Source organism: Lampetra planeri, chromosome 31, assembly GCF_965212315.1.
Source record: "Lampetra planeri chromosome 31, kcLamPlan1.2.h2, whole genome shotgun sequence".
In the NCBI taxonomy this organism is placed as follows: domain Eukaryota; kingdom Metazoa; phylum Chordata; class Hyperoartia; order Petromyzontiformes; family Petromyzontidae; genus Lampetra; species Lampetra planeri.
In genome coordinates, this window is record NC_136137.1 from 11,340,971 (window position 1) to 11,368,135 (window position 27,165).

General features: G+C 54.1%; 1 protein-coding gene across 1 annotated transcript in view; it reads right to left on the reverse strand.

Annotated features, from left to right (window-relative positions):
- Positions 1-19,987: 19,987 nt before the first annotated feature.
- Positions 19,988-27,165, reverse strand: part of LOC144729029 (indian hedgehog protein-like) — a 119,898-nt gene continuing 112,720 nt past the window's right edge. Inside the window, exon 3 of the mRNA XM_078608860.1 lies at positions 19,988-23,639. Within this exon, the coding sequence (XP_078464986.1) occupies positions 22,837-23,639 (803 nt within the window). The 3' untranslated portion in view covers positions 19,988-22,836. The remainder of the gene's footprint in view (positions 23,640-27,165) is intronic.

Sequence of the window (27,165 nt, forward strand, 5' to 3'; positions counted from 1 at the left end):
TCTCTATCCACCACTAGACATCAGCTGCCATTTTCTATCCACTGCTAGACACCAGCTACCATTCTCTATCCACCGCTAGACACCAGCTACCATTCTCTATCCACCGCTAGACACCAGCGACCATTCTCTATCCACCGCTAGACACCAGCTGACATTCTCTATCCACCGCTAGACATCAGCTGACATTCTCTATCCACTGCTAGACACCAGCTACCATTCTCTATCCACCGCTAGACACCAGCTACCATTCTCTATCCACCGCTAGACACCAGCTACCATTCTCTATCCACCGCTAGACACCAGCTGACATTCTCTATCCACCGCTAGACACCAGCTACCATTCTCTATCCACCGCTAGACACCAGCTGACATTCTCTATCCACCGCAAGACACCAGCTACCATTCTCTATCCACCGCTAGACACCAGCTACCATTCTCTATCCACCGCTAGACACCAGCTGACATTCTCTATCCACCGCTAAACATCAACTGCCATTCTCTATCCACTGCTAAACACCAACTGCCATTATCTATCCACCGCTAGACACCAACTGCCATTCTCTATCCACCGCTAGACACCAACTGCCATTCTCTATCCATCGCTAAACATCAAATGCCATTTTCTATCCACTGCTAGACACCAACTGCCATTCTCTATCCACCGCTAGACACCAGCTACCATTCTCTATCCACCGCTAGACACCAACTGACATTCTCTATCCACCGCTAGACACCAGCTGCCATTCTCTATCCACCGCTAGACACCAGCTACCATTCTCTATCCACCACTAAACATCAACTGCCATTCTCTATCCACCGCTAGACACCAACTGCCATTCTCTATCCACCACTAGACATCAACTGCCATTCTCTATCCACCGCTAGACACCAACTGCCATTCTCTGTCCACCTCTAGACACCAACTGCCATTCTCTATACACCGCTAGACACCAACTGCTATTTTCTATCCATTGCTAAACACCAACTGTCATTCTCTATCCACTGCTAGACACCAACTGCCATTCTCTTTCGACCGCTAGACATCAGCTGCCATTCTCTTTCCACCGCTAAACATCAACTGTCATTCTCTATCCACTGCTAAACACCAACTGCCATTTTCTATCCACTGCTAGACACCAACTGCCATTCTCTATCCACTGCTAGACATCAACTGTCATTCTCTATCCACTGCTAGACATCAACTGCCATTATCTATCTACAGCTAGACATCAACTGCCATTCTCTATCCACCGCTAGACACCAACTGCCATTCTCTATCCATTGCTAAACATCAAATGCCATTTTCTATCCACTGCTAGACACCAACTGCCATTCTCTATCTACCGCTAGACATCAAATGCCATTCTCTATCCACCGCTAGACATCAGCTGCCATTTTCTATCAACTGCTAGACACCAGCTACCATTCTCTATCCACCGCTAGACACCAGCTACCATTCTCTATCCACCGCTAGACATCAGCTGACATTCTCTATCCACCGCTAGACACCAGCTACCATTCTCTATCCACCGCTAGACACCAGCTACCATTCTCTATCCACCGCTAGACACAAACTGACATTCTCTATCCACCGCTAGACACCAGCTGCCATTCTCTATCCACCGCTAGACACCAGCTACCATTCTCTATCCACCACTAAACATCAACTGCCATTCTCTATCCACCGCTAGACACCAACTGCCATTCTCTATCCACCGCTAGACATCAACTGCCATTCTCTATCCACCGCTAGACACCAACTGCCATTCTCTATCCACCTCTAGACACCAACTGCCATTCTCTATACACCGCTAGACACCAACTGCCATTTTCTATCCACTGCTAAACACCAACTGTCATTCTCTATCCACTGCTAGACACCAACTGCCATTATCTTTCGACCGCTAGACATCAGCTGCCATTCTCTATCCACCGCTAAACATCAACTGTCATTCTCTATCCACTGCTAAACACCAACTGCCATTTTCTATCCACTGCTAGACACCAACTGGCATTCTCTATCCACCGCTAGACATCAACTGTCATTCTCTATCCACTGCTAGACATCAACTGCCATTATCTATCCACAGCTAGACACCAACTGCCATTCTCTATCCACCGCTAGACACCAACTGCCATTCTCTATCCATCGCTAAACATCAAATGCCATTTTCTATCCACTGCTAGACACCAACTGCCATTCTCTATCTACCGCTAGACATCAAATGCCATTCTCTATCCACGGCTAGACATCAGCTGCCATTTTCTATCCACTGCTAGACACAAGCTACCATTCTCTATCCACCGCTAGACACCAGCTACCATTCTCTATCCACCGCTAGACACCAGCTACCATTCTCTATCCACCGCTAGACACCAGCTGACATTCTCTATCCACCGCTAGACACCAGCTGACATTCTCTATCCACTGCTAGACATCAGCTGACATTCTCTATCCACTGCTAGACACCAGCTCACATTCTCTATCCACCGCTAGACACCAGCTGACATTCTCTATCCACCGCTAGACACCAGCTGACATTCTCTATCCACTGCTAGACACCAGCTACCATTTTCTATCCACCGCTAGACACCAGCTACCATTCTCTATCCACCGCTAGACATCAGCTGACATTCTCTATCCACCGCTAGACACCATCTACCATTCTCTATCCACCGCTAGACACCAGCTACCATTCTCTATCCACCGCTAGATACCAGCTACCATTCTCTATCCACCGCTAGACATCAGCTGACATTCTCTATCCACCGCTAGACACCAGCTGACATTCTCTATCCACTGCTAGACACCAGCTACCATTCTCTATCCACCGCTAAACACCAGCTACCATTCTCTATCCACCGCTAGACACAAGCTACCATTCTCTATCCACCGCTAAACATCAACTGCCATTTTCTATCCACCGCTAAACATCAACTGCCATTTTCTATCCACTGCTAGACACCAACTGCCATTCTCTATCCACCGCTAGACACCAACTGCCATTCTCTATCCACCGCTAGACATCAACTGCCATTTTATATCCACTGCTAGACACCATCTGCCATTCTCTATCCACGACTACAAATCATCTGACATTCTCTATCCACTGCTCGCCCTGGCCCATTCTCTATCCACGGCTACAAATTATCTGACATTCTCTATCCACCGCTAGACATAAACTGCCATTCTCTATCCGCTGCTAGACTCGGGCCATTCTCTATCCACCGCTAGACATCAGCGGCCAGTCTTTCTCCACTGCTCCTCTCCTCGCCTTCTCGCACTCACTCGGGAGTCGCCTATTACCTCCCCCCCCCACTCCCCACCCGTCTCCCCCTTCAGCCGCGAGGAGGGTCCGCAGGGATTCCATTATCCACATCGTTTAGAGGGATCAGCGCGCGCAGAGGGGATATCTCGGTTTGGACAGCGGAGGCGGTGGGAGGGAGGTGGGTGGATGAGTGGCAGATGGGTGGAGGCGGGGGGCGGGGTTTGAGATGAGGGGCGGTGGAAGGGGGATGGGGAAGAGGGGGGTCAAGGATGGTCTCCTTCGGGGTGGTGGGAGGCGACGTTATAATCCTCGGAGGGATTGAACGAGGCGGGATTTATTTTCAATTTGCGGACCCTCCCCCCACTACCCCCCAGACTCACCCCCACCGCCTACACCCTCAAACGTTAAACCCTTCCCCCCCCCTCACCACCGCCCATGACCGACACGGTGTGGAACGGATTTCATCCAGCAGTGGATTGACTTGAAGACTGCGACTTACATTGTTGTAAAACTGTACACGCATCTTCTTAATTAATTACCTCGAATGCATATTTGAATAAGCTATTAAATATATTAAAAATATCACAACATAATTTTTTTTTATAATTAACATGAAGTAAATAACATTTTCTATTAACGTATAAAATAATAGTTTATAAAAACAAACGAACCTTTAATTATGATGATGCTGCTCATCGTCAATTTATCTCTCTTCACTTTCATCACTTTATCTCTCTCATCACTTTCTCTCTCGTCACTTTGTCTCTCATCACTTTATCTCTCATCACTTTATCTCTCATCCCTTTATCTCTCAACACTTTATCTCTCAACACTTTATCTCTCAACACTTTATCTCTCGTCACTTTATCTCTCGTCACTTTATCTCTCGTCACTTTATCTCTCGTCACTTTATTTCTCACCACTTTATCTCTCACCACTGTATCTCTCGTCACGTTATCTCATCACCTTATCTCTCATCACTTTATCTCTCATCACTTTATCTCTCGTCACTTTATCTCTCATCACTTTATCTCTCATCACTTTATCTCTCGTCAATTTATCTCTCGTCACTTTATCTCTCATCACTTTATATCTCATCGCTTTATCTCTCATCGCTTTATCTCTCATCACTTTATCTCTCGTCACTTTATCTCTCGTCACTTTATCTCTCGTCACATTATCTCTCGTCACTTTATCTCTCGTCACTTTATCTCTCGTCACTTTATCTCTCGTCACTTTATCTCTCGTCACTTTATCTCTCGTCACATTATCTCTCGTCGCTTTATCTCTCACCACTTTATCTCTCACCACTTTATCTCTCGTCACTTTATCTCTCGTCACTTTATCTCTCGTCACTTTATCTCTCGTCACTTTATCTCTCACCACTTTATCTCTCGTCACTTTATCTCTCATCACTTTATCTCTCATCGCTTTATCTGTCATCACTTTATCTCTCACCACTTTATCTCTCATCACTTTATCTCTCATCACTTTATCTCTCATCGCTTTATCTGTCATCACTTTATCTCTCGTCACTTTATCTCTCGTCACTTTATCTCTCATCACTTTATCTCTCATCGCTTTATCTGTCATCACTTTATCTCTCGTCACTTTATCTCTCGTCACTTTATCTCTCATCACTTTCTCTCTCATCATTTTATCCCTCGTCACTTTATCTCTCGTCACTTTATCTCTCGTCACTTTATCTCTCATCACGTTATCTCATCACTTTATCTCTCATCACTTTATCTCTCTCATCACTTTATCTCTCATCGCTTTATCTCTCATCACTTTATCTCTCATCACTTTATCTCTCATCACTTTATCTCTCATCACTTTATCTCTCATCACTTTATCTCTCATCACTTTATCTCTCATCCCTTTATCTCTCGTCACTTTATCTCGTGTCACTTTATCTCTCGTCACTTTATCTCTCATCACTTTCTCTCATCACTTCATCTCTCATCGCTTTATCTCTCATCGCTTTATCTATCGTCATTTTATCTCTCATCATTTTCATCGCTTTATCTCTCATCACTTTATCTCTCATCACTTTATCTCTCATCACTTTATCTCTCATCACTTTATCTCTCATCGCTTTATCTATCGTCATTTTATCTCTCATCATTTTCATCGCTTTATCCCTCATCACTTTATCTCTCACCACTTTATCTCTCACCGCTTTATCTCTCGTCACTTTATCTCTCATCACTTTATCTCTCACTACTTTATCTCTCACCACTGTATCTCTCACCACTTTATCTCTCGTCACTTTATCTCTCATCACTTTATCTCTCATCACTTTATCTCTCATCACTTTATCTCTCGTCGCTTTATCTTTCATCACTTTATCTCTCATCACTTTATCTCTCGTCACTTTATCTCTCGTCACTTTGTCTCTCATCACTTTATCTCTCATCACTTTATCTCTCGTCGCTTTATCTTTCATCACTTTATCTCTCATCACTTTATCTCTCATCACTATATCTCTCATCACTTTATCTCTCATCGCTTTATATCACATAGCGAGTTCGTGAATGACAAGGGGACGCTGCACAGTCCCGGACGTGATTTCCGCATCGTATCTAAAGCCGCCGAGCACTGCGGGTGCCAATCGACTTCGCCCACCGCTGAAGAATATGGCAGCGGGAAGGAAGCGATGGCGACGTACGGTGACGTCGACGGCGGGTGACCTCAGCATCGGGATATGTATTTATGCTGGACTGGATGAATCCGATGAGCTATGAAGCTCTTTTCTCCACAGATGTCGAGCAGGGGCACGTGGACAGAAAATGACAACAACCTCTGTCCACACATTCGGAAGCTGCCTCTGAAATAAGAGGAGGGGTGCGGGGGGGGGCTCGGCACAACCCCTCCTTCCCTTCCCGCTGGTCGAGACTTAGAACGGAGCTGCAGACAAAGGGAGGGAAGGGGACGGGGGGTGGTTGGGGAGGCCTTCATCCAGTGGTGGATTGATCATTTTCGATGGTCCTTGATGTTTGGGCGTGAGAGTGGGGAGCGGTGGTGCAGCGGTTAGCGCTCACAGCCAACGCCGATGACGATTCTCTGAACCGGTCCTGGGCTTCCCCTAGGTTGACTCGGCCTCAAGTGAGTACCTAGTGTGGTGTGTAAACATCGCCACTTGGGAGACAAAGGCGGCCGGGCGTGGTGTTGGCTTTCATAGGTACTCGCTAACAGCACTTGCCTCAACAGTCTGTGAAGGCTATACGGGGGATCTTTGTCTTGTTTGTGAGTGGATGCAAAGAGCGGTGGGGCAGTGGTGAGCGCCCTCCGCTCCGAACCCGGCCACCCGAGTTCGGTTCGCGCTCACGGCCAACATTGGTGACGAAATTCAGCGTCAAACGAGTTCCCGGTGCAGTGTGAAGACATCAGCCACGGGGAGACGAAGGCGACAGCGCGTGGTGCGTGGGGGCACCGTGGCGCAGTGGTTCGTGCACCGCGCCATGAAACCCTGACACCTGCTCACGGCTAACAACAGTGGTGAAGTATGGTCAAACAACCCCCACGGCCAACAGGGCGTGCACGACTGGAGCTGTGCAAGGGGTTCAGCGAGCAAAACTGTGCGTGTTTACAAGCACTGCTGATGAGACACTGCACGCAGAAACCGGTCCAGAGTTGTGCTTGTGTGGAACCAATCGTTGCTGCGATGATGCACTCCCAGACTGCCGAGTGGGTTGATGGGATGTGTGACAAATGCGTTTTGTTATTTTGATGATGCTGTGGCAACGGTCAGCGCTTTAAAACGAGAGACTGGCGCGAGGCATGGGAAGGGGAGCGGATTGGACGAGGGGCGAGGGACGGGAGAAGGGAGCAGAAGAGAACGCGTGGGGAGTGAGAGGGGAGGGGTGGAGGTGGAGCGGAGTGGTGCACGAGAGACGGGGAGAGGAGGAGGAGGCGTCGGTTTTCACAGTGGGCGGGGAGAGGGGAGAGGGGGGGAGCCTCAGAGTGGGGGTGGCCACAACGGAGTCACGTGATTGACGGAAGGCTCGTGCCGAGTTGTTTATATTTTTGATGTGTATTTCCATCGTCATAAACTTGCTCATGAGCTCACCTCACCGCTCCACCTCACGGCTCCACCTCACGGCTCCACCTCACCGCTCCACCTCACCACTCCATCTCCTCGACGGTCTCCAGGACGTGCACCATTCCATGGCCGCCACTCCGTGATTCGTCTCGACCCTCGTCGCCGTGCCGCGTCCTGCGCGAGCCCCCACCCCGTCACCCCCCACAGCCCCTCCCCTCTCCTCGCCGCTGACCCCCCCCCCACGCACCCCCACCGATGCGACCCCTCCCTGCGCGCGCGCCTTAATTCTCGCGATAAGGACCCCCCCCTTCTTCCCCCTTTCCCCTCCCTTCTCCCTCCCCCGTCCCTCCCCCTCCCTCTCCCTGTCCGTGCCGGCTCAGCGGCTCGCGTCCACGCGCACACACAGAGGCACAGGTCCCCCGTGTAGCCCCCACACGCTCGCGGGGCAAGGGCCGTGAGCGGGCGCCTACGAAGGCCCATAGAGCACACGCGGGGTGGTGATGTCGCAAGCACCGCGCCGCGGCCGCCTTTGTCTCCCCTCTCCCCCCCGGTGGCGCCTCGGGCACACTCGGGGAGGCAGGGGGCACCGGGTTCAGAGATTCGCCGCTGCTGATGGTTGGCCGTGAGCGATTGGGGGTCGAACTCGGGTCGCTGGGTCCGTCGGCGCCACTGCGCCACGTGTATAGAAGAGACGCGCAGATGCGTGACCGCCTTCTCACCACTCACTCACCCCTCTCATCACTCACTCACCCTCTCACCACTCACTCACCACTCACTCACCCATCCATCACTCACTCACTCTCTCATCACTCACTCACCCTCTCACCGCTCACTCACCCTCTCACCACTCACTCACCCTCTCACCACTCACTCACCCTCTCACCACTCACTCACCCATCCATCACTCACCCCTCTCATCACTCACTCACTCACTCACCCTCTCACCACTCACTCACCCTCTCACCACTCACTCACCCATCCATCACTCACTCTCTTATCACTCACACACCCTCTCACCACTCACTCACCCCTCTCACCACTCACTCACCCCTCTCATCACTCACTCACCCCTCTCACCACTCACTCACCCTCTCACTACTCACTCACCCATCCATCACTCACTCTCTCATCACTCACTCACCCCTCTCACCACTCACTCACCCCTCTCACCACTCACCCCTCTCACCACTCACTCACCCCTCTCACCACTCACCCCTCTCACCACTCACTCACCCCTCTCATCACTCACTCACCCCTCTCACCACTCACTCACCCTCTCACTACTCACTCACCCATCCATCACTCACTCACTCTCTTATCACTCACTCACCCTCTCACCCTCTCACCACTCACTCACCCCTCTCACCACTCACTCACCCCTCTCACCACTCACTCACCCCTCTCATCACTCACTCACCCCTCTCACCACTCATTCACCCCTCTCACCACTCACTCACCCCTCTCACCACTCACCCCTCTCACCACTCACTCACCCCTCTCATCACTCACCTCTCTCACCACTCACTCACCCTCTCACCACTCACTCACCCTCTCACCACTCACCCATCCATCACTCACTCACTCTCTCATCACTCACTCACTCTCTCATCACTCACACACCCTCTCACCACTCACTCACCCATCCATCACTCACTCACTCTCTCATCACTCACTCACCCTCTCATCACTCACTCACCCTCTCACCACTCACTCACTCATCCATCACTCACTCACTCTCTCATCACTCACTCACTCTCTCATCACTCACCCTCTCACCACTCACTCACCCATCCATCACTCACTCACTCTCTCATCACTCACTCACCCTCTCATCACTCACTCACCCTCTCACCACTCACTCACCCATCCATCAGTCACTCACCCTCTCACTACTCACTCACCCATCCATCACTCACTCACTCTCTCATCACTCACTCACCCTCTCACCACTCACTCACCCCTCTCATCACTCACTCACCCATCCATCACTCACTCACTCTCATCACTCACTCACCCCTCTCATCACCCACTCACCCTCTCATTACTCACTCACCCCTCTCACCACTCACTCACCCCTCTCACCACTCACTCACCCCTCTCATCACTCACTCACCCCTCTCATCACTCACCCTCTCACCACTCACTCACCCCTCTCATCACTCACTCACTAACCCTCTCACCACTCACTCACCTCTCTCGCCACTCACTCACCCTCTCACCACTCACTCACCCATCCATCACTCACTCACCCCTCTCACCACTCACTCACTCTCTCACCACACACTCACCCTCTCACCACTCACTCACCCCTGTCACCACTCACTCACTATCTCATCCTTCCCACCACCGCGCCTGTCTGCTCTCCATCCCTCTCCACGCTCGCAGCGCCATCTCTCCCATTCCCTCTCTCTCTCTCTCCCCATTACTGCCTCTCCCTCCCGCACGCTCATCTTCACCGCTGCACCCCCTCTCCCTTCTGACCAGCGGATGCTCTCTCTCTCCCACTCTCTCTCTCCCACACTCTCTCTCTCTCCCACTCTCTCTCTGTATCTCTCCCTCCCTCTCCCTTTATCGCTCCCTCTCTCTTCATCACCGCTCCATTACCGCTCGCTCTCTCTCTCTCTTCACCGCCTTTTCAGCGCCAATTATCTCTCTCCGCGCTCTCTCTCCGCTCTGTCTGCACTCTCTCTTCGCTCTCTCCAGCACACACCACGCCACTGGTTGTCTGCCACCACAAAAAGACAAAATCCCCCGTGTAGCCTTCCACAGACTGTTGGGGCAAGTGCTGTTAGCGAGCACCTATGAATGTCGGCATGGCACACGAGGGGGTGGTCAGCACCACGCCCGGCCGCCTTTGTCTCCGCAGCGGTGATGTTTACTACGCACCATACGAGGTACTCGTTTGAGGCTGAGGCGACCTAAGGGAGGCCGAGGACCGGTGTTGGCTGTAACCGAACTCGGGTAGCTCGATTCGTAGCGCAGCGCGCTAACCGATGCGCCACCGCTCCCCACCAAGACACCCACACACAGAGCCACACACAATCACAGTCACACCCACATACAGGCGTGCACCCCCTCTGACTGTCTCTCTCCACCGTACTCTCCCCCCTCACCCGCACGCTCTCCCCCCTCATCCGCACGCTCTCCCCCCCTCACCCGCACGAACTCCCCCCTCATCCGCACGCTCTCCCCCCTCACCCGCACGCTCTCCCCCCCCTCACCCGCACGCTCTCCCCCCTCACCCGCACGCTCTCCCCCCCCTCACCCGCACACTCTCCCCCCCCTCACCCGCACGCTCTCCCCCCTCACCCGCACGCTCTCCCCCCCTCACCCGCACACTCTCCCCCCCTCACCCGCACGCTCTCCCCCCTCACCCGCACGCTCTCCCCCCCTCACCCGCACGCTCTCCCCCCCCTCACCCGCACGCTCTCCCCCCCTCACCCGCACGCTCTCCCCCCCCTCACCCACACACTCTCCCCCCCTCACCCGCACGCTCTCCCCCCTCACCCGCACGCTCTCCCCCCCTCACCCGCACGCTCTCTCCCCCTCACCCGCACGCTCTCCCCCCCTCACCCGCACGCTCTCCCCCCTCACCCGCACACTCTCCCCCCTCATCAGCACGCTCTCCCCCCTCATCCGCACGCTCTCCCCCCCTCACCCGCACGCTCTCCCCCCTCACCCGCACACTCTCCCCCCTCATCCGCACGCTCTCACCCCCTCACCTGCACGCTCTCCCCCCTCACCCGCACGCTCTCCCCCCCTCACCCGCACGCTCTCCCCCCTCACCCGCACGCTCTCCCCCCCTCACCCGCACGCTCTCCCCCTTCACCCGCACGCTCTCCCCCCTCATCCGCACGCTCTCCCCCCCCTCACCCGCACGCTCTCCCCCCTCATCAGCACGCTCTCCCCCCCTCATCCGCACGCTCTCCCCCCCCTCACCCGCACGCTCTCCCCCCTCACCCGCACACTCTCCCCCCCTCATCCGCACGCTCTCACCCCCTCACCTGCACGCTCTCCCCCCTCACCCGCACACTCTCCCCCCCCTCACCCGCACGCTCTCCCCCCTCACCCGCACGCTCTCCCCCCCTCACCCGCACACTCTCCCCCCCTCACCCGCACGCTCTCCCCCCTCACCCGCACGCTCTCCCCCCTCATCCGCACGCTCTCCCCCCCCTCACCCGTACGCTCTCCCCCCCTCACCCGCACGCTCTCCCCCCCTCACCCGCACGAGCTCCCCCCTCACCCGCACGCTCTCCCCCCTCATCCGCACGCTCTCCCCCCCCTCACCCGCACGCTCTCCCCCCCTCACCCGCACGCTCTCCCCCCCCTCATCCGCACACTCTCCCCCCCCTCACCCGCACGCTCTCCCCCCCCTCACCCGCACGCTCTCCCCCCTCACCCGCACGCTCTCCCCCCTCACCCGCACGCTCTCCCCCCCTCACCCGCACACTCTCTCCCTCACCCGCACGCTCTCTCCCCCCTCACCCGCACGCTCTTCCCCCTCACCCGCACGCTCTCCCCCCCTCACCCGCACGCTCTCCCCCCTCACCCGCACGCTCTCCCCCCCTCACCCGCACGCTCTCCCCCCCTCACCCGCACGCTCTCCCCCCTCACCCGCACGCTCTCCCCCCTCACCCGCACGCTCTCCCTCCTCACCCGCACACTCTTTCCCTCACCCGCACGCTCTCTCCCCCCCTCACCCGCACGCTCTCCCCCCTCACCCGCACGCTCTCCCCCCCTCACCTGCACGCTCTCCCCCCCTCACCCGCACACTCTCTCCCTCACCCGCACGCTCTCCCCCCCCCCCTCACCCGCACGCTCTCTCCCCCTCACCCGCACGCTCTCTCCCCCCTCACCCGCACACTCTCTCCCTCACCCGCACGCTCTCCCCCTCACCCGCACGCTCTCTCCCCCTCACTCGCCCGCTCTCCCCCCCTCACCCGCACGCTCTCCCCCCTCACCCGCACGCTCTCCCCCCTCACCCGCACGCTCTCCCCCCCTCACCCGCACGCTCTCCCCCCTCACCCGCACGCTCTCCCTCCTCACCCGCACACTCTTTCCCTCACCCGCACGCTCTCTCCCCCCTCACCCGCACGCTCTCCCCCCTCACCCGCACGCTCTCCCCCCCCTCACCTGCACGCTCTCCCCCCCTCACCCGCACACTCTCTCCCTCACCCGCACGCTCTCCCCCCCCCCCTCACCCGCACGCTCTCTCCCCCTCACCCGCACGCTCTCTCCCCCCTCACCCGCACACTCTCTCCCTCACCCGCACGCTCTCCCCCCCCCCCCTCACCCGCACGCTCTCTCCCCCTCACTCGCACGCTCTCCCCCCCTCACCCGCACGCTCTCTCCCCCTCACCCGCACGCTCTCCCCCCTCACCCGCACGCTCTACCCCCCCTCACCCGCACGCTCTCCCTCCCTCTGTCGTTCTCCCCCCTCGCTCCGCTGTCACGCGCCACGACTCAAGGGCAAGACCCATTGATCGCCGCGAGTTAATGAGGTCCCATTATGATGTGACAAACGAGCACGTGGCCTGGGGGGGTGCGAGGGACCCCTCCCCCACCCCCCTCCCCTGACCCCCCTCCCCTCAACACCCACAGCCTCCTCCCCACCCTCGCTTTCTCCCCCTCTTGTCCCTGTCGCCCTCAACCCCTCCCTTCACCCCCACCCACCATTCCATCCATTTACCCCCCACCTCCGCCGCCCACCGCTATTCCCCCACCACCACCACCCATTGGAGCATCGTTCTGTCCCCTAATGATGGTAATAGGTGTGGCACTGCAAGTTACTTTTTTGATGGAATTAAAGAGCGATTTGTGATCGCAGGCCATTGAGGCAGATTCCATCTCCTCAGCAACCTGCGACCACCACCAATCCTTGCAGCACCTCACGGCTCTCCGAACCTCTGAGCAAAGGATGCGGTAAGCCTCCTCATTCTCTGACGTGGGATGCTGTAGACAATGAAAGTGGGACTGTCGCTTTTTTTCAGCCAGCCTGAACACCTCCTCTGTCAGCCAGGGTCTCTGGAGAGGTCTGCACCGTGTACCCAACGCAGCCATTGCATCTGCATGAGCCACAGTCCTAAACCTCACCCATTTCCCCTCGACATCAGGAGGAGTGGGGGACAATACCAACCCCAGCTGCAAGCGATGATGCAATTCTTGCTTGCAACTTTCATCATCTAGCTGAGACCAGGCCACTATGGATTTGAATGGGGTCCTGGGTGTACACCCACCACCGAAGTGGACGAATGGCAGGCACATCTTACAGATGACAAATCGATGGTCAGTGGGCAGACCAGCTCTACGGTAGGTCCTGGTGTATAGTACGTAGGCCCGCATCCGCTGTTCTGTCACGATATAGTTCAGCAGGTGTTATTGCTTGGACCCGGCATGCATACATGATGTTGTGTGGATGCGCCGAAGCCGGAACAGCGTGTTGGTAATTACAAGCCCATGGGCGGCACAAAAATCAAGCAGCCTCCTACCGTTTTTATTGAGCTGATCTGGCCCATGTCTTCCAATCACTACAAACCAGGTGCTAGCAACATGACCAACTCGGGAATTAAATTCCCCCAACAAAATGACTTTAACTCGAAATGCAACTTTAGCTAGCACATGGGACAGGAGGTCATAGAAGGCATCTGACTCATCGGCCTTTTCTGCATCCCTCCACTGATGTTCGTCTTCGGTGTGGGCATAAGTAACCACGACCACCACTCCTCGCATCTGGTTGATGGGAAGGCGAGCCCAAAGTAGCCTGGGGTTTACAGCTTCCCACACCTCACCGCCACGCTCCCAAGCCCCCTTCATGCTTTGTTAAAAAGAAGAGCCACTCCCTGTTGTTTGGCAGTCTCCTGCCCCGAGTAGAGGACCGTACACCCCTCATGGTGGCAAGAGCCAGAGCCGGTCCACCGGACCTTCTGAATACCACAGACATCCAGGCGGTACCAGTCCAGCTACCGACAGAGGAGTGGCAGCCTCTCCTCTGCAGTGAGCGTTTGAACATTCCACGTGGCCACCCATAGCGGCTTTTTTGCTGTTTCTGGACGAAACTCAACACCACCACCACCCCTCAACGCCACCACCACTCAACACCACCACCCCACAACACCAGCACCACTTAACACCACCACTTAACACCACCACCACTCAACACCACCACTACCACCCCTCAACATCACCATCACCACCACCACCACCCCTCAACACCACCATCCCTTCTTCCCTTGCATCGCGGTGGCGAGGCGACAGAGTGTGCTGGGAGTCCCTGTACCCAATGCTGTACTAACTCTCGCGCATTCGTAGAAGTAAAAATGTAAACGAGATAAAATCCTGGTCGGGGTTCGCTCAGCCCATCATCCTTCCCTCAAGGGGTCGGTAAAACGGGTACCACGTCGTGAGGAAGTCAACGGCGGTGGCCCTCTGGATATACTCAGTCCCGCCACAGGAATGTGGCATTTTCACCACTGGCTCTGCAGAGCTGTAAACCGGAGGTGAGCACCACTACTGCCTCGATGCTCATTTTAAGGAGCGACCTCGCCCTGACTGCCCTGGTAGTTGCTATGAAGTCGCTGTGTTGATTGGCATTGTTACGGTGGTGAGTGTTGATCGCCTCTGGGAGACCCGCGTCGACTGGGCGAGGGGAGGGGCGTGGGCGATAGGGGGGGCGGTGGGGGGTCGCACTTTGCTTGACAGGACATCCTGCAGCTCGCTGGTGGTGAGGATGGGGACGTTGGTATGAGTGGTGAGATGATGTGGGTAGTTAAGGTGGTGAGTGGTGACGGTTATGAGGAGGGTGTATCTGGTGAGGGTGGTGTGGGTGGTCAGTGATGATAATGGTACGAATGGTGACAGTGGTGAGGGTGGTGTGATGGGTGAGGGTGGTGTGATGGGTGAGGATGGTGAAGATGATCAGAGTGGTGAGTGAAGAGGATAGTTTGACTGGTGAGTGGTGAGGATGGTGAGAGATGGTGAGGTTGGTGTGATGGGTAATGATGGTGAGAGTGGCCATTCGGTTAAGATCCGCGGAGACCTCCCGCACAGGGTGAGTCCTCACATCCAAGTCACAGACTCTCTCTCGCCTTCCATCCGTGAACACATCCCCGGAGGAACCTTACCGGCCCTCTAAGTGTGTGGGCGCCATGGTGGCGAGATGTTAACTACCTTGCCTGGTATACAGGAGGTCGTGGGTTTGATCCCGACCCTGATGCCAGCTGCTGGATATCTGGAGTTTGCGGTGTCTCTTTCTTTCCGTGGTCTCGTGGATTTTTCTCCAGGTCCTCCGGTTTCCCCCCTCCACATGTAAAATCAACATCACACGTTCAAAACATTTGGCTGTATAACTCTATGGGTATCTGTGTAACTATATGGTTTGGCTACGTAAGTCTTTGGGTATCTGTGTAACTCTGTGAGTTTCGATGTAACTGCATGAGTTTCTATATAACTCTCTGGGTGTCTATGAATCAATATGCAACTATGGATCTCTATGTAACTCTATTGGTCTATGTGACCCTATGGGTCTCGATAAATCACTATGTAACTATGGTATCTATTTATGTTCATGAGTCTATATGTAACTCTAGGGGTATCTGTGTAACTCTATGGGTCTCTGTGAATCACTATGTAACTATTTATATCAATGTAACGCTATGTGTCACCGTGTAACTCTATGGGTCTCTATGCATGACTATGTAACGATGGATCTCTGTGTAACCCTATGGGTCTCTATGTGGCCCATTGGGTCTCTATGAACCACTATGTGACTATGACATCTATGCATCATTATGTAACTCTATCTATATATCAGTCAAAAATTGTCGGTTTGTGGCTTTGTGTGTGTTCGCGTGCTTGCGAAGGATTTGTCTCTTCAACGGTGGGGTTTAAGTTAAATAAAAATAGCCAGGTACCACGCCGTAAGCCCCGCCGTGAGCAAGCGCTATTCCTTTCTCACATCCGTCAACTTTAAATAAGTTAAATTAGCGATTTAGTGAGATTTTTTTAGCGCTTTCTCTTTATTGATTTATTTATGACGCATACCAACTCACGCGCCTTTGGTGGGGGGGATGGCCCTTGCCCAGTTGCACACCTTCAGTGGGAGTGAGGGGGACATTTTCTTTCGCGTTAAAAATGCTTTTAAAATACACTAAATGTTTAGCTTAAATCTTCACTGTGTGATGTCCCCCCCACCCCGATGCGTGCAGTTACTCATATATACAGTCGCTAGATGCTACCACTATAGGCCGTAGATATTACTGCAGAGCAGCCGGGGAGATCGTGACTGGAGAGGGGGTCAGGGGTAGCAGCCCAGCCCCAGCCTGCCAAGGTGCCACCTCGGCCGGCTGGACAATCTAGGTGAGGCCGGAGGCTCTGCACAGGACTAGGCCTCACCACGCCACTCTGTCAGGTGAGTACTTTGTGCTATAGAGTCGATAAATACTGCTATAGAGTCAGCATGTACTACTGTAGTGATAGCAGGTACCACCACAATCGGTATGCACTGCTGTAATCATAGCAGGTGCAACCACAGTCAGTACGCACTGCTGTTAGATCTTTAAGAGTAGTTTTGAAATATTTTTTTGACCTTGGCAACGCTGGGTACTTCCCGCTAGTTGGATATATAGGTAACTGTATGAGTATATATATAACTCTATGGGTATCTATGTAATTATCTGGGTCTATGTGTAACTCAATGCGTCTCTATTAATCACTATTTAACTATGTATTTCTATGAAACTCTACGCAACAATATAGTTCTCGTTATAACGATGGCTCTCTGTGTAACTCTCTGTGGGTATCTATGTTACTCTATGGGTCTCTATGATATTCTATGGGTATCTGTGTAACTCTATGGGTGTCTATGTAACTCCATGCGTCTCTGTGTAACTCTATGGGTGGCTATGTAACTCTATGGGTATCTGTGTAACTCTATGGGTCTTTGTGTAAGTCTATGGGTCTCTGAAACACTATGGAATGATGGATCTCTATATAACTCTATGGGTTTTTGTGTAACTCTATGGGTCTCTATGAAGCACTATGGAACTATATGCAATTTTATGAGTCTATATGTAACTCTAGGGGTATCTGTGTAACTCTATGGGTCTCTGTGAATCACTATGTAACTATAGATATCAATGTAACTACGTGGGTCTCAGTGTAACTCTGTGTCTCTGTGAAACTCTATGGGTCTCTATGAATCACTATGTAATTATGGATCTCCATTTAACTCTATGTAACGATATTGTTATCTATGCAATTATATGGGTATATATTTAACTTCATCAGTCTCTGTGTAACTCTATGGGTCTCTATGAAATCTATGGATCTCTGTGTAACTCTATGAATCACTAGTTAACTCTAAATCATGCACTATGTAACTCTATGAATCACTACGTAACTATCGATGTATATGGAACTCTATGGGTCTATATGTAACTCTATTAGTCTCTGAATCACTATGTAACTATGGATATCTGTGTAACTCTATGGGTCTCTGTGTTACTCTGTTTCCCCGTGTAACTCCTTGGGTCTCTATGAATCACTATTTAACAATGGATCTCAATGTAACTCTCTGGGTCTCTATATAACTCTATGGATCTCTATGCAACTCTATGGGTCTCTATGGGTCTCTATATAACTCTATGGGTCTCTATGCAACTCTATGGGTCTCTGTGTGTAACTCGACAGAGCTGCCATGCGGGACGGGACAGCCCTCGCGCGTGCGGCGGGAGGAGTGACGTCGCCCCCTCGTGGCGCTGACCGGAACCACGCGCAGGATGAGAGAACGGGGACGCGGGGATGATACTTGGTGAGGACGGTGAGGATACGGGGTGAGGAGAAGGAGGGTATGGGGTCAGGAGGGTATGGGGTCAGGAGGGTCCGGGGTGAGGGCGGGGAGGGTACGGGGTGAGGGCAGAAGGTGCCGTGGCTGCTGCTGCTGCGTGTGGGTGAGCTGGTGAGGATTTGGTGAGGCACGGTGGGTGGAGCGGTGGTCCGCGCTACGCTGCGCTACGAACCCGGTGACTCGAGTTAAATTCACGCTCACGGCCCTCCCCTAGATATAATCAGCCTCAAATTAGTACCTGGTGCGGTGTGCCAACATCGCCACTCGAGAGACAAATGCGGCCGGACGTGCCGGCCTTCATAGGTGCTTGCCAACAGCACTTGCCCCAACAGTCTGTTAAAGTTATCCTGGTACCTCACCACTACTTTCACCAGCTCACCACCAACCACCACAACCTCACCACCAGTCACACCGCCTCACCACGACCCGAAGCACCTCACCACCATCTCACCATCCACCACCACCCCACCACCACGCACCAAACCATGACCTTACCACGACCTCCACTGAATTTCCCACCACCACCTCGTCTCCCACCGAAGCTCGTGACCTTGAGGAGGCGGCGCTCCCCCGATGCGTGGACGTCGAGGGATGAGCTTTGCCATGACTCGCCAGGAGAAGGCGGCCCAGCAAAGTGTGGACTAATCGCCATCTGTTTCCATTTGTACGGAGACAGAGCGTTACCCCCTCGCGCAAGCTTTCCTCTCCGCAACAATTACAGAGGTGCTCGCGAACAGCACTGTGCTCGTGTTGCTAGCGAGCACCTCTGTAAATGTTGTGGGTTTACTCTCCAACACATAGGTGTGCTGTACTAGTAACGAATTGGCATGTTTTGTTTACGCGACAAACCTTACTGATTGTCTGTGTCGGATGGTGGCGGGTTTATTGACGCATTTATATTCATGCGATCTGACCCGAAACAACATCTATCGTGGATAATATGTTTCGCAAAGCCCTACAACCATTACTACAACTACGTGTTAAGCTTTCCTTTTCACGTGTATAAACACATTCCTGCGGAGGGAGCTGGTAGGAACGTTGGGTTGCTCGGTCAATGGCCAGGGTCAACGGCGGCGTGGTGTATTCCGCAAATATGCCCGACTGTGAGGGCGGGCACAAGCCGACGTGAGTAGGTTAAACGTTGAGTTTTATAAGGGCACCACGGGGTGACCAGCCCCACCCCTCCCACCCCCCACCCAGCCCCACCCTCCTCACTCAACCCCTCCCCACCCTCCCCACCCAGCCCCTCCCCACCCTCCCCACCCAGCCCCTCCCTCCCCATCCAGCCCCTCCCTGCACGACGGACGGACGGACACAATTACCCCCTGTGGGCTGGTGTAACCAGGAGGTTCCTACCAGTACAATAACAACAATGAACACAACTCGTTATACGTCGTCTGACAAGCGGTCCCGCGACTCTCAGCATGGCCCTCAAGAGCCACAGTCCGGGTCCGTCTCCGACAACCGAAGGGCTCCCTGGGCGAGACGCCCCTGGGCAGGCCGCCTCGTTGTCTGCTAGCGAGCTGTCGTCTCGAGCGGCACTGCCTTCTTCATCACCACGTCTGGCATCCCGCAGCCGACGTTAAAGACCGCGTGACGGCATTCGCAAAGAGCGAGCCACTACTGTGTGTGTGGCCTGCCTGGGTTTGCGGGTTGTCGGAGCTTGAAGGCTGCACCTAAAACTATTTTGGATTTTACCGGGTGAGGCCCACCACTGGGCTGCCCCGTCACTCGATTCGCAAGCGACCTGGCTATCACAAATGATAGCTCAGCGAAGTGGCTTATCGTCATCGTGTGGAAAATTTGCAGAAGCAGACAAATACTCTGAGCGTACGTTGAGAGTATTTTAAAAACCGGAGGACCCAGAGGAAAAATCCACGCGACCGCGGGGAGAGACACGCAAACTCCAAATATACAGCAGGCGTCAGGGTATGGATAGAACCCAACGACCTCATGTGTACCAGGTGAGGTAGTTAACATATCCTAGCCACACGCAAACTCCAAATAATCAGCAGGGGTTAGGGTTGCGATGGAACCCACGACCTCCTGTGTACCAGGCGAGGTAGTTAACATCTCCTAGCCACCCGTAGCGCACACGGTTGCCATATAAATCACTCTGCCTGGAGATGCCGCTGCTGCGTTGGCAGTGGTGCACAAGCACAGCAAACTACAAGAACAGCTCACGCATTCGTCAATGATAACACTGTGGCTTTAAAATAAAATATATGACAGATGACGTTTCGGGTAATGGCCCTTCCTCATATCACAGGCATGAAGAAGCACCATCGCCCGAAACGTAAATGTTTCCTTTGTAGGGCAGCTGCAATTGTCAACACACAACAGCGCATTTTAAAAACTAGATTGAAAACTATTTTCTTTGTAACTTCTTTTAGTTTGTTGTCTCTCCCCACACCTTCGATTGGCGCAGTTGGCTACGTACGGTGCGGAAGAAGTTCAAAATACATACATAGACTATCACAGAGACCCATAGACTCATAGAGAGACCCATTGCTTGTTGTCCTTCCCCCACACCTCCAATGAGCGTGGTTGGCTACGTTCAGGGCGTGGGGGATTCAACAAACGTACAGAAATCATCGCCCCCTACTGATGAGACAACTTGGCACGACCCTACTGAGCAAAATTGCCCCACCATAGAATTCACTCCTTCCCATCATCATAACCAATCTCCATCATCATCGTCATCATCATCTTTTCCCCCAAGCTCACACGATAATAACCTCGCTCAGTTCAACAGACCTGCTTCTCTCTTACCGATTACAACTTTGATAATATGGCAGTACTGTTTATTGCTGGCCGTTCATTATTTTGGGTCTTTGAGAGGAGCCATAATAGCCCCGTCAAGTTCACAGCCGGGACCCGTGAAGTTCACATCCGGGTCCCGTGAACTTCACATCCGGGTCCCGTGAACTTGACATCCGGGCCCTGTGAAGCTCACTCCCCTTGCCGTCTCTCCTGTAAACCCCCTGGGGGTTTTTCCGGCGTTTCCGGATCAGTAAGATGTGCATCCCATTAGGCTGGGGCTATCTTCTCGGGTCCAGTGGAGGCGAGCTATTCACTACCTCACCTGGTTTACAGGAGGTCGTGGGTTCAATCCCAACCCTGACGCCTGCTGCTTTATATTTGGAGTTTGAATGTCTCCCCGTGGTCGCGTGGATTCTTCTCCGGGTCCTCCGGGTTTTCCTCTCCACATTTATAAAAAAAAACGTGCGTTTAGAGTATTTGGTGGCTATAAATTTCCACATGATGAGCCGCTTCCCTGAGCTGTCATTTGTGGCCAGGTCGCTTCTGAAGAAGAGCTATAGAGCTCACTTCATAAGTAAACATTGCTGATTTTCTCCTCTCTATTGCCCACTCACTTCCCACCCCTCGCCTCAATCCCTTTCCCCTTCCCTATAGTGATCCCCAAGTACCCCTCTATCATGGTCATTCCTCAATACCTTGCACGCCCCTGCCATCTCAACAATTCCATTCTTTCACCGGTTTTTTTTTAATTATGTCAAGCGACCTTGAACGTAGGCGCTCTATAAATATCAAATGATATTGGATCAGAATGATAGTGATGCGCATCCTGGGTTGCGTTCAATGGGCAGATCTGAGCTGCTCGTGAACGGTGTACGAGAGCTCTGAGAGTTCAGGGCCCCTTGATCACATATGCTACAGGCCCCACACGAGTTTAACACAGGTAGGAACAACAGTTCCACCCTGCCCACCAGGGATTATTTGTCTGTCGTGCATAGCCCCTCCCAAACATGTACGCTCCCGGATTGGTTGAAGTGTGTCACGTGACCACGAGCTGTCTGTCGTGCACGAATGCGCTGTCCAACCAAGTTCCTACCTGCCCACCCCGAAGGAACGTGTTTCGGCACTATCCAGTCAACACAACCGCGATTGGTGTGTAAGGAAGCCTGATGGCGATGGTCTGTACCATTGTCGGCCTTAATAGAGTTTCGCCCACAGCACTTCTCGCGCCAATAGATTATTTTGTATTTCACCAGGTAAGGCTACCACTGAGCTATCACAAATGACCTGGCTATCACGAATTATAGCTTATCACGTGGAAATGTGTCGTAAGCAGCCAAATGCGCTAAACGCATGAAGTTGCTTCTAAATATGGAGGGAAAACCCGGAGGACCCGGAGAAAAATCTATGCTACCGTGGGGAGCGAGAGAGACACCGCAAACTCCAAATATACAGCAGCAGGCGTCAAGTTCGGGATCGAACCCACAACCTCCTGCGTACCAGGCGAGGGAGTTAACATCTCATGGCCACCGCGGCGACTCCGCGTTTTTTTTCGTGTTCCAGCTTTGTCTGACGTTTCGCTCCACGTGCCGGGGAGCTTCGAGGATATCGCGGCGCTGTCCGCGTCGCATGTGGGGCTACGGTGACGTCACAATGCTCTAATTGCCGCTCCGACTCAACGAGGGGGGGGGGGTGCGAAACGGAGACACACAGAGAGCAACCCTGTCCCCCTGTATTCCAGGGGTCCGTCAAACACTACGCAGCCCAACCCTGACATCCTCAGTCACTCAACGGAGGGTTATCAACAACTTCCCCTATCATCACCACCACCACCACCATCGACAACATCATCATCCACCTCCTACCATCACAATCCTTCTCCTGCCCAACCGTCACCCTGCTGCTGCTGCCATCGCTGCTCATGTGGGATCCTCCACCATGCCCAGGGGATGCAAAGCCTCGTCCCCAAGCAGCCACCTGCCCAGCGTGTAGAGCGCCGCCGGGTACCAGTGCAGACCGCCACAGCCGTCACCGCCGCCACAGCCATTACCGCTGCCACCGCCGCCGCTGCTGTTCGCGGGCAGCGCCGCCGCGTCCGGCCCCGTCAGCGGCAGGAGGAGGCCGCGCAGCGCGAGCACGGCGCGCATCGGCGCCAGGGCCCAGTGGGCCAGCTCGTGGCGCTCCGTGGCGGCGTAGCACGAGGCGAGGACCCCCTCCACCACGATGGTGCCGTGCGCCGTGGCGGGCGCGTACAGAGCCGCAGGCAGCGCCGCCTCCCGCACGCGCTCGACGCGCGCCGCTTGGAGCAGCCGCCTCTTCCGCGGCGACGCTCCACCTCCTCCTCCACCTCCGTCTCCCGCTCGCCCCGCCGCCACCGTGGCCACGTAGACGTAGTGTCCCGCCCGCACGCCGCTGGCGAAGCGCGCCGTGAAGGGCCCCGCGGGCGACTCGGCGGCGAAGAGGAGGTGCGCCGGCGTGAGCAGCAGCGAGCGCCGCGGCCGCAGCGTCTCGACGGCCACGAGGCGCGCGCGCTCCCGCGGCCGTGCATCCAGGAAGGCCACGAAGTCGCTGAAGAAGGGGCCACGCGCCGGCAACGCGGGGTCCCCGACGAGGACGCGGTCGCCCCGACGCAGGTCGCCCACGCGACGCGTGCGGCCGTCCTCGAGGAGGGCGCGAGCGGCGCCTGGGAAGCAGCCACCGGCGCGCGCTGCCGCTGAGTCGTCTGCGTCACAAAGGCAACGGTGAGTCCCTCACCCCTCACCCCCCCCACCTCCCCGCCCACACATAGCCTGAGCAGGCACTGTTAGAGGGGCAACTTCCGCTGTATGAAGGTTGGGAACGGCGCGCCAAAGGGTGGATGAGTGACCAGCACCACCACCATCACACACGCCCCGGCCGACTTTAAATCAGAAATATGAATATTTATCTGCACTGGAGGAATCCGATGAGCTTTGCAGCTCTTTTTCGCGGAGGTCCAGTCCGGGCACAGGGTAAGAGCGTTACAACAGCAAGCAATGCAAAACAACACGATCGGTCGACTCTGCTCCCGGCTTTGCCTCCTGCCCACAATGCCGATGGTTTACTATCCACGCACCGCACAAGGTACTCATTTCATGCGGAGTTGACCTACGGGGCAGCTCCAGGAACGGTCGAGAAATTCGTCATCGATGTTGGTCGTGAACGGGAATCGAACTCAGGTCGTAGCAGAATGCGCTCACCTCTACGCTTCCGTGCCATAAAGAAATAGATCTCCGGTATAGCCTTCACAGACTGTTGGGGCAAGTGCTGTGAGCGAGCACCTATTTAGGCTGGCACGGCACAAAAGGGTGGCCAGCACCACACCAGGTACTCGTTTGAGGCTGAGTTAACCTAGATGAGGCCCAGGACCGTTTCAAATAATTGTCTCTCGTGTTGGCCGTGAGCGGGAAAAAAACACACACACAACCACACGTATACATACATCAAACATTAGAACGCCGGAACCGCACGTGCTGTGCATTACACGGGAAATGTTAATTATAGTGACGGTGGCTACGCTGCTGCACATGGCTGCCTGTAGTCCAGCACCGTGAAGGCAACAGCGAGGGTTGGTGGATCCCGCACAGACGCTGTTGGAAACTCCCAATGTCCAATGTGTGGCTTTTGTAGGCGCTGCTTTACCGGGCGTAGCCAGCAGATGGCGGTACACCATTGTGTGAATACGCTTGCCGAATCAAAACACACACACCGAAGTACAGAGCCCAAGTCGGGAACCGGACCGACGAGCTTAGCGCCCCTGGGGCACGAATGCCACCACTGCGATGCCGATTTAAATTTTATTTTACCAGTAAAGTCCCACTGAGCGAAATCACTTTTTTTCAGAAGCGATCAGGCCACGAATGATAGCGTAAACATTTGGTTCATCATCGAATGGAAATGTACAGTCGCCAAATACTCTAAACGCGTGATGTTGTTTCTAAATGTGGACGGAAGCAACCGGATGACCCGAATAAATTCCACGCGACCACGAGAGAGAGAGAGACACGCAAACTCCAAATATTCAGCAGTAGGCGTCAGGGTCGGCATCGAACACACGACCTCCTGCAAACCAGGCGAGGTAGTTAACATCGCATAGCTACCGTGGCGTCATGCCAGTCCAGCGTCGTTCACGCCTGCGGACAATAATTGCCCGAGTTCTGTTAACCCCTTGCGTTAGTTCACAATTATTAGCCACGACTTCGACAGTGCTGTTTGTTTCTGGCCGCCTCATGTGTTTGGACATTCGGGTCCTGTGCTCTTGAGCAACTGTGTTCGAGTTCGCGCCCTTGCTCCACATTTAGAAGCGTGCGGTGAGATGATTTGGATGGTTCTGCTGCTAAAAAACTCAAGTGATGGTGCCACTTGGTTGAGCTGCCATCATTTGTCATGGGCAGGTCGCTTCTGAAAAACGAGTAAAGACCTCAGTGGGCTTTTGCCTGGTACGATGGGGATGGTTTAGTGTTGTACGTGTTTGGGTGATGTGTTTACCTTTGTATAACACGTAGGCTTTCGCGACCAATATCATCTATAAGAGGTTTTTTTTTGGGGGGGGGGGTTGGGTTAGATCGCGTAAATATATAAACGTGTCGTTAAAACCTGCTACCACCCGACGCAGCCAACTAATAAGGGTTGTCACGTGAACAGAACGTGCCAATTCGTCACCAGTACAGCACACCGGTGTGTTGGAGAGCCAAGTCACAACATTTACAATCTGAGTACGACGTTTCGCTAGTAGTTACAACCAGCTTGATCAGGCGACAGCCAGATTTGTGTAGAAGTCCAACTGTTTCATTCCTTATCCAGAGGAGTAGATGTGGTGACCACACTTCTGTGCTCTTGAGCTGCACGATCGTTGCTGTCGCCGTCCGGGCTTCGGGTACGAGTTTTCCTCCGTGTCTCCATGCCACTTCCGACACAAAATGTAGTGCGTTTTACGGAAGGCGGTGACGAATCTTTGGAGGCAACACATTTATTCAATAACGCTACACGTACGGCACAGAACTTTTCACAAGGGCAACGGCCCTTCTGACTACTTCCTGGGGAGGTACGGCCTCCGGGCTCGTGTGCCCTGTCACGGGGCTACGGGCTCTGGGTCCTCCTGCTACAGGTGCCCTAGGGGAGGCTGCACTGACCCTACCCAGCCAAGGTGCGGGTCCCGACCACTGGCCCACTCGGACCCGGCCCTTACAAGGAGGTCGGGCCGGGGGTTCCCAGGGTCTCACCACTTGGCCACAGTCCCGGCCCTTACAAGGGCAGCGGGGCTAGAGGTCCCAGGGTTCTAAACTCGCTGGTATTCGGCTTTGGTCTTGGACTGGCCCCGGACCCTTCTAGAGGTCCGGCTTTTATACACCTCCCCGGTGTGTCGGCCCCTGGCCACGCCTCCCTTCCAGAGAGTTCCAGGGGGGTCTCGGGGGATCCTAGGACACCCCGCAGCCCCCTCCTGCGTTGGGGCTGGGGAATGTAGCGACCCACATGCCGGTGCAAGTTACTGCCCCTGATAGGCCGTGTCTGCTATTGCAGGTAAGTGCACGCAGCCCATTTACAGCGCTACAGTGGTAACGTTCTTACCCCGTGCGCCTTACTGGACATCTGTGAAAAAATATCTTCATAGCTCATCGGATTCCTCCTCCAGTATTAATACTAATTCTGAATATCAGTGCCCCTCGCAGTGCCCCTAGAAATGCCCCTAGCAATGCCCCTAGCAATGCCCCTAGCAATGCCATGCCCCTAGCAACGCCCCTAGCACTGCTATTCACACGAGGGGGTGGGTGGCCAGCACCAAGCCCAACCGCATTTTATCTCCCAAGTGGCGATGTTTTACAGTTTACACACTGCACCGGGTACTCATTCCTGATTGACTATTGCACGGCTGTGACGTCACCGCCCACATCTGTGTGGTGATGTCACTCGAACCCCCCCCCCCGCCATTCACCCTCTACCCCAAGCCGTGTATCCCGCATAATCTATAAAATGGAAACGATGCGTCAATGTGACATGAAGGTTAATGAAAAGATGAATAAAGCAACAAACATGTTTCAAACTGTATTACGATACGAAAAGCTTTGCTGGCTGTTTGGACGTCTGGACTTCCCGGAGTGAGGGACCAACAGTTACGTTCAAAGGCCGTAAAAAAAGCACTACTTACCAATCAACCCGTATCCACTCTGGCCTCTATATGGGGCTCGGAACGAGGGCCATTGCCCCAGAAACGTCGCCTATTACAAGTATAC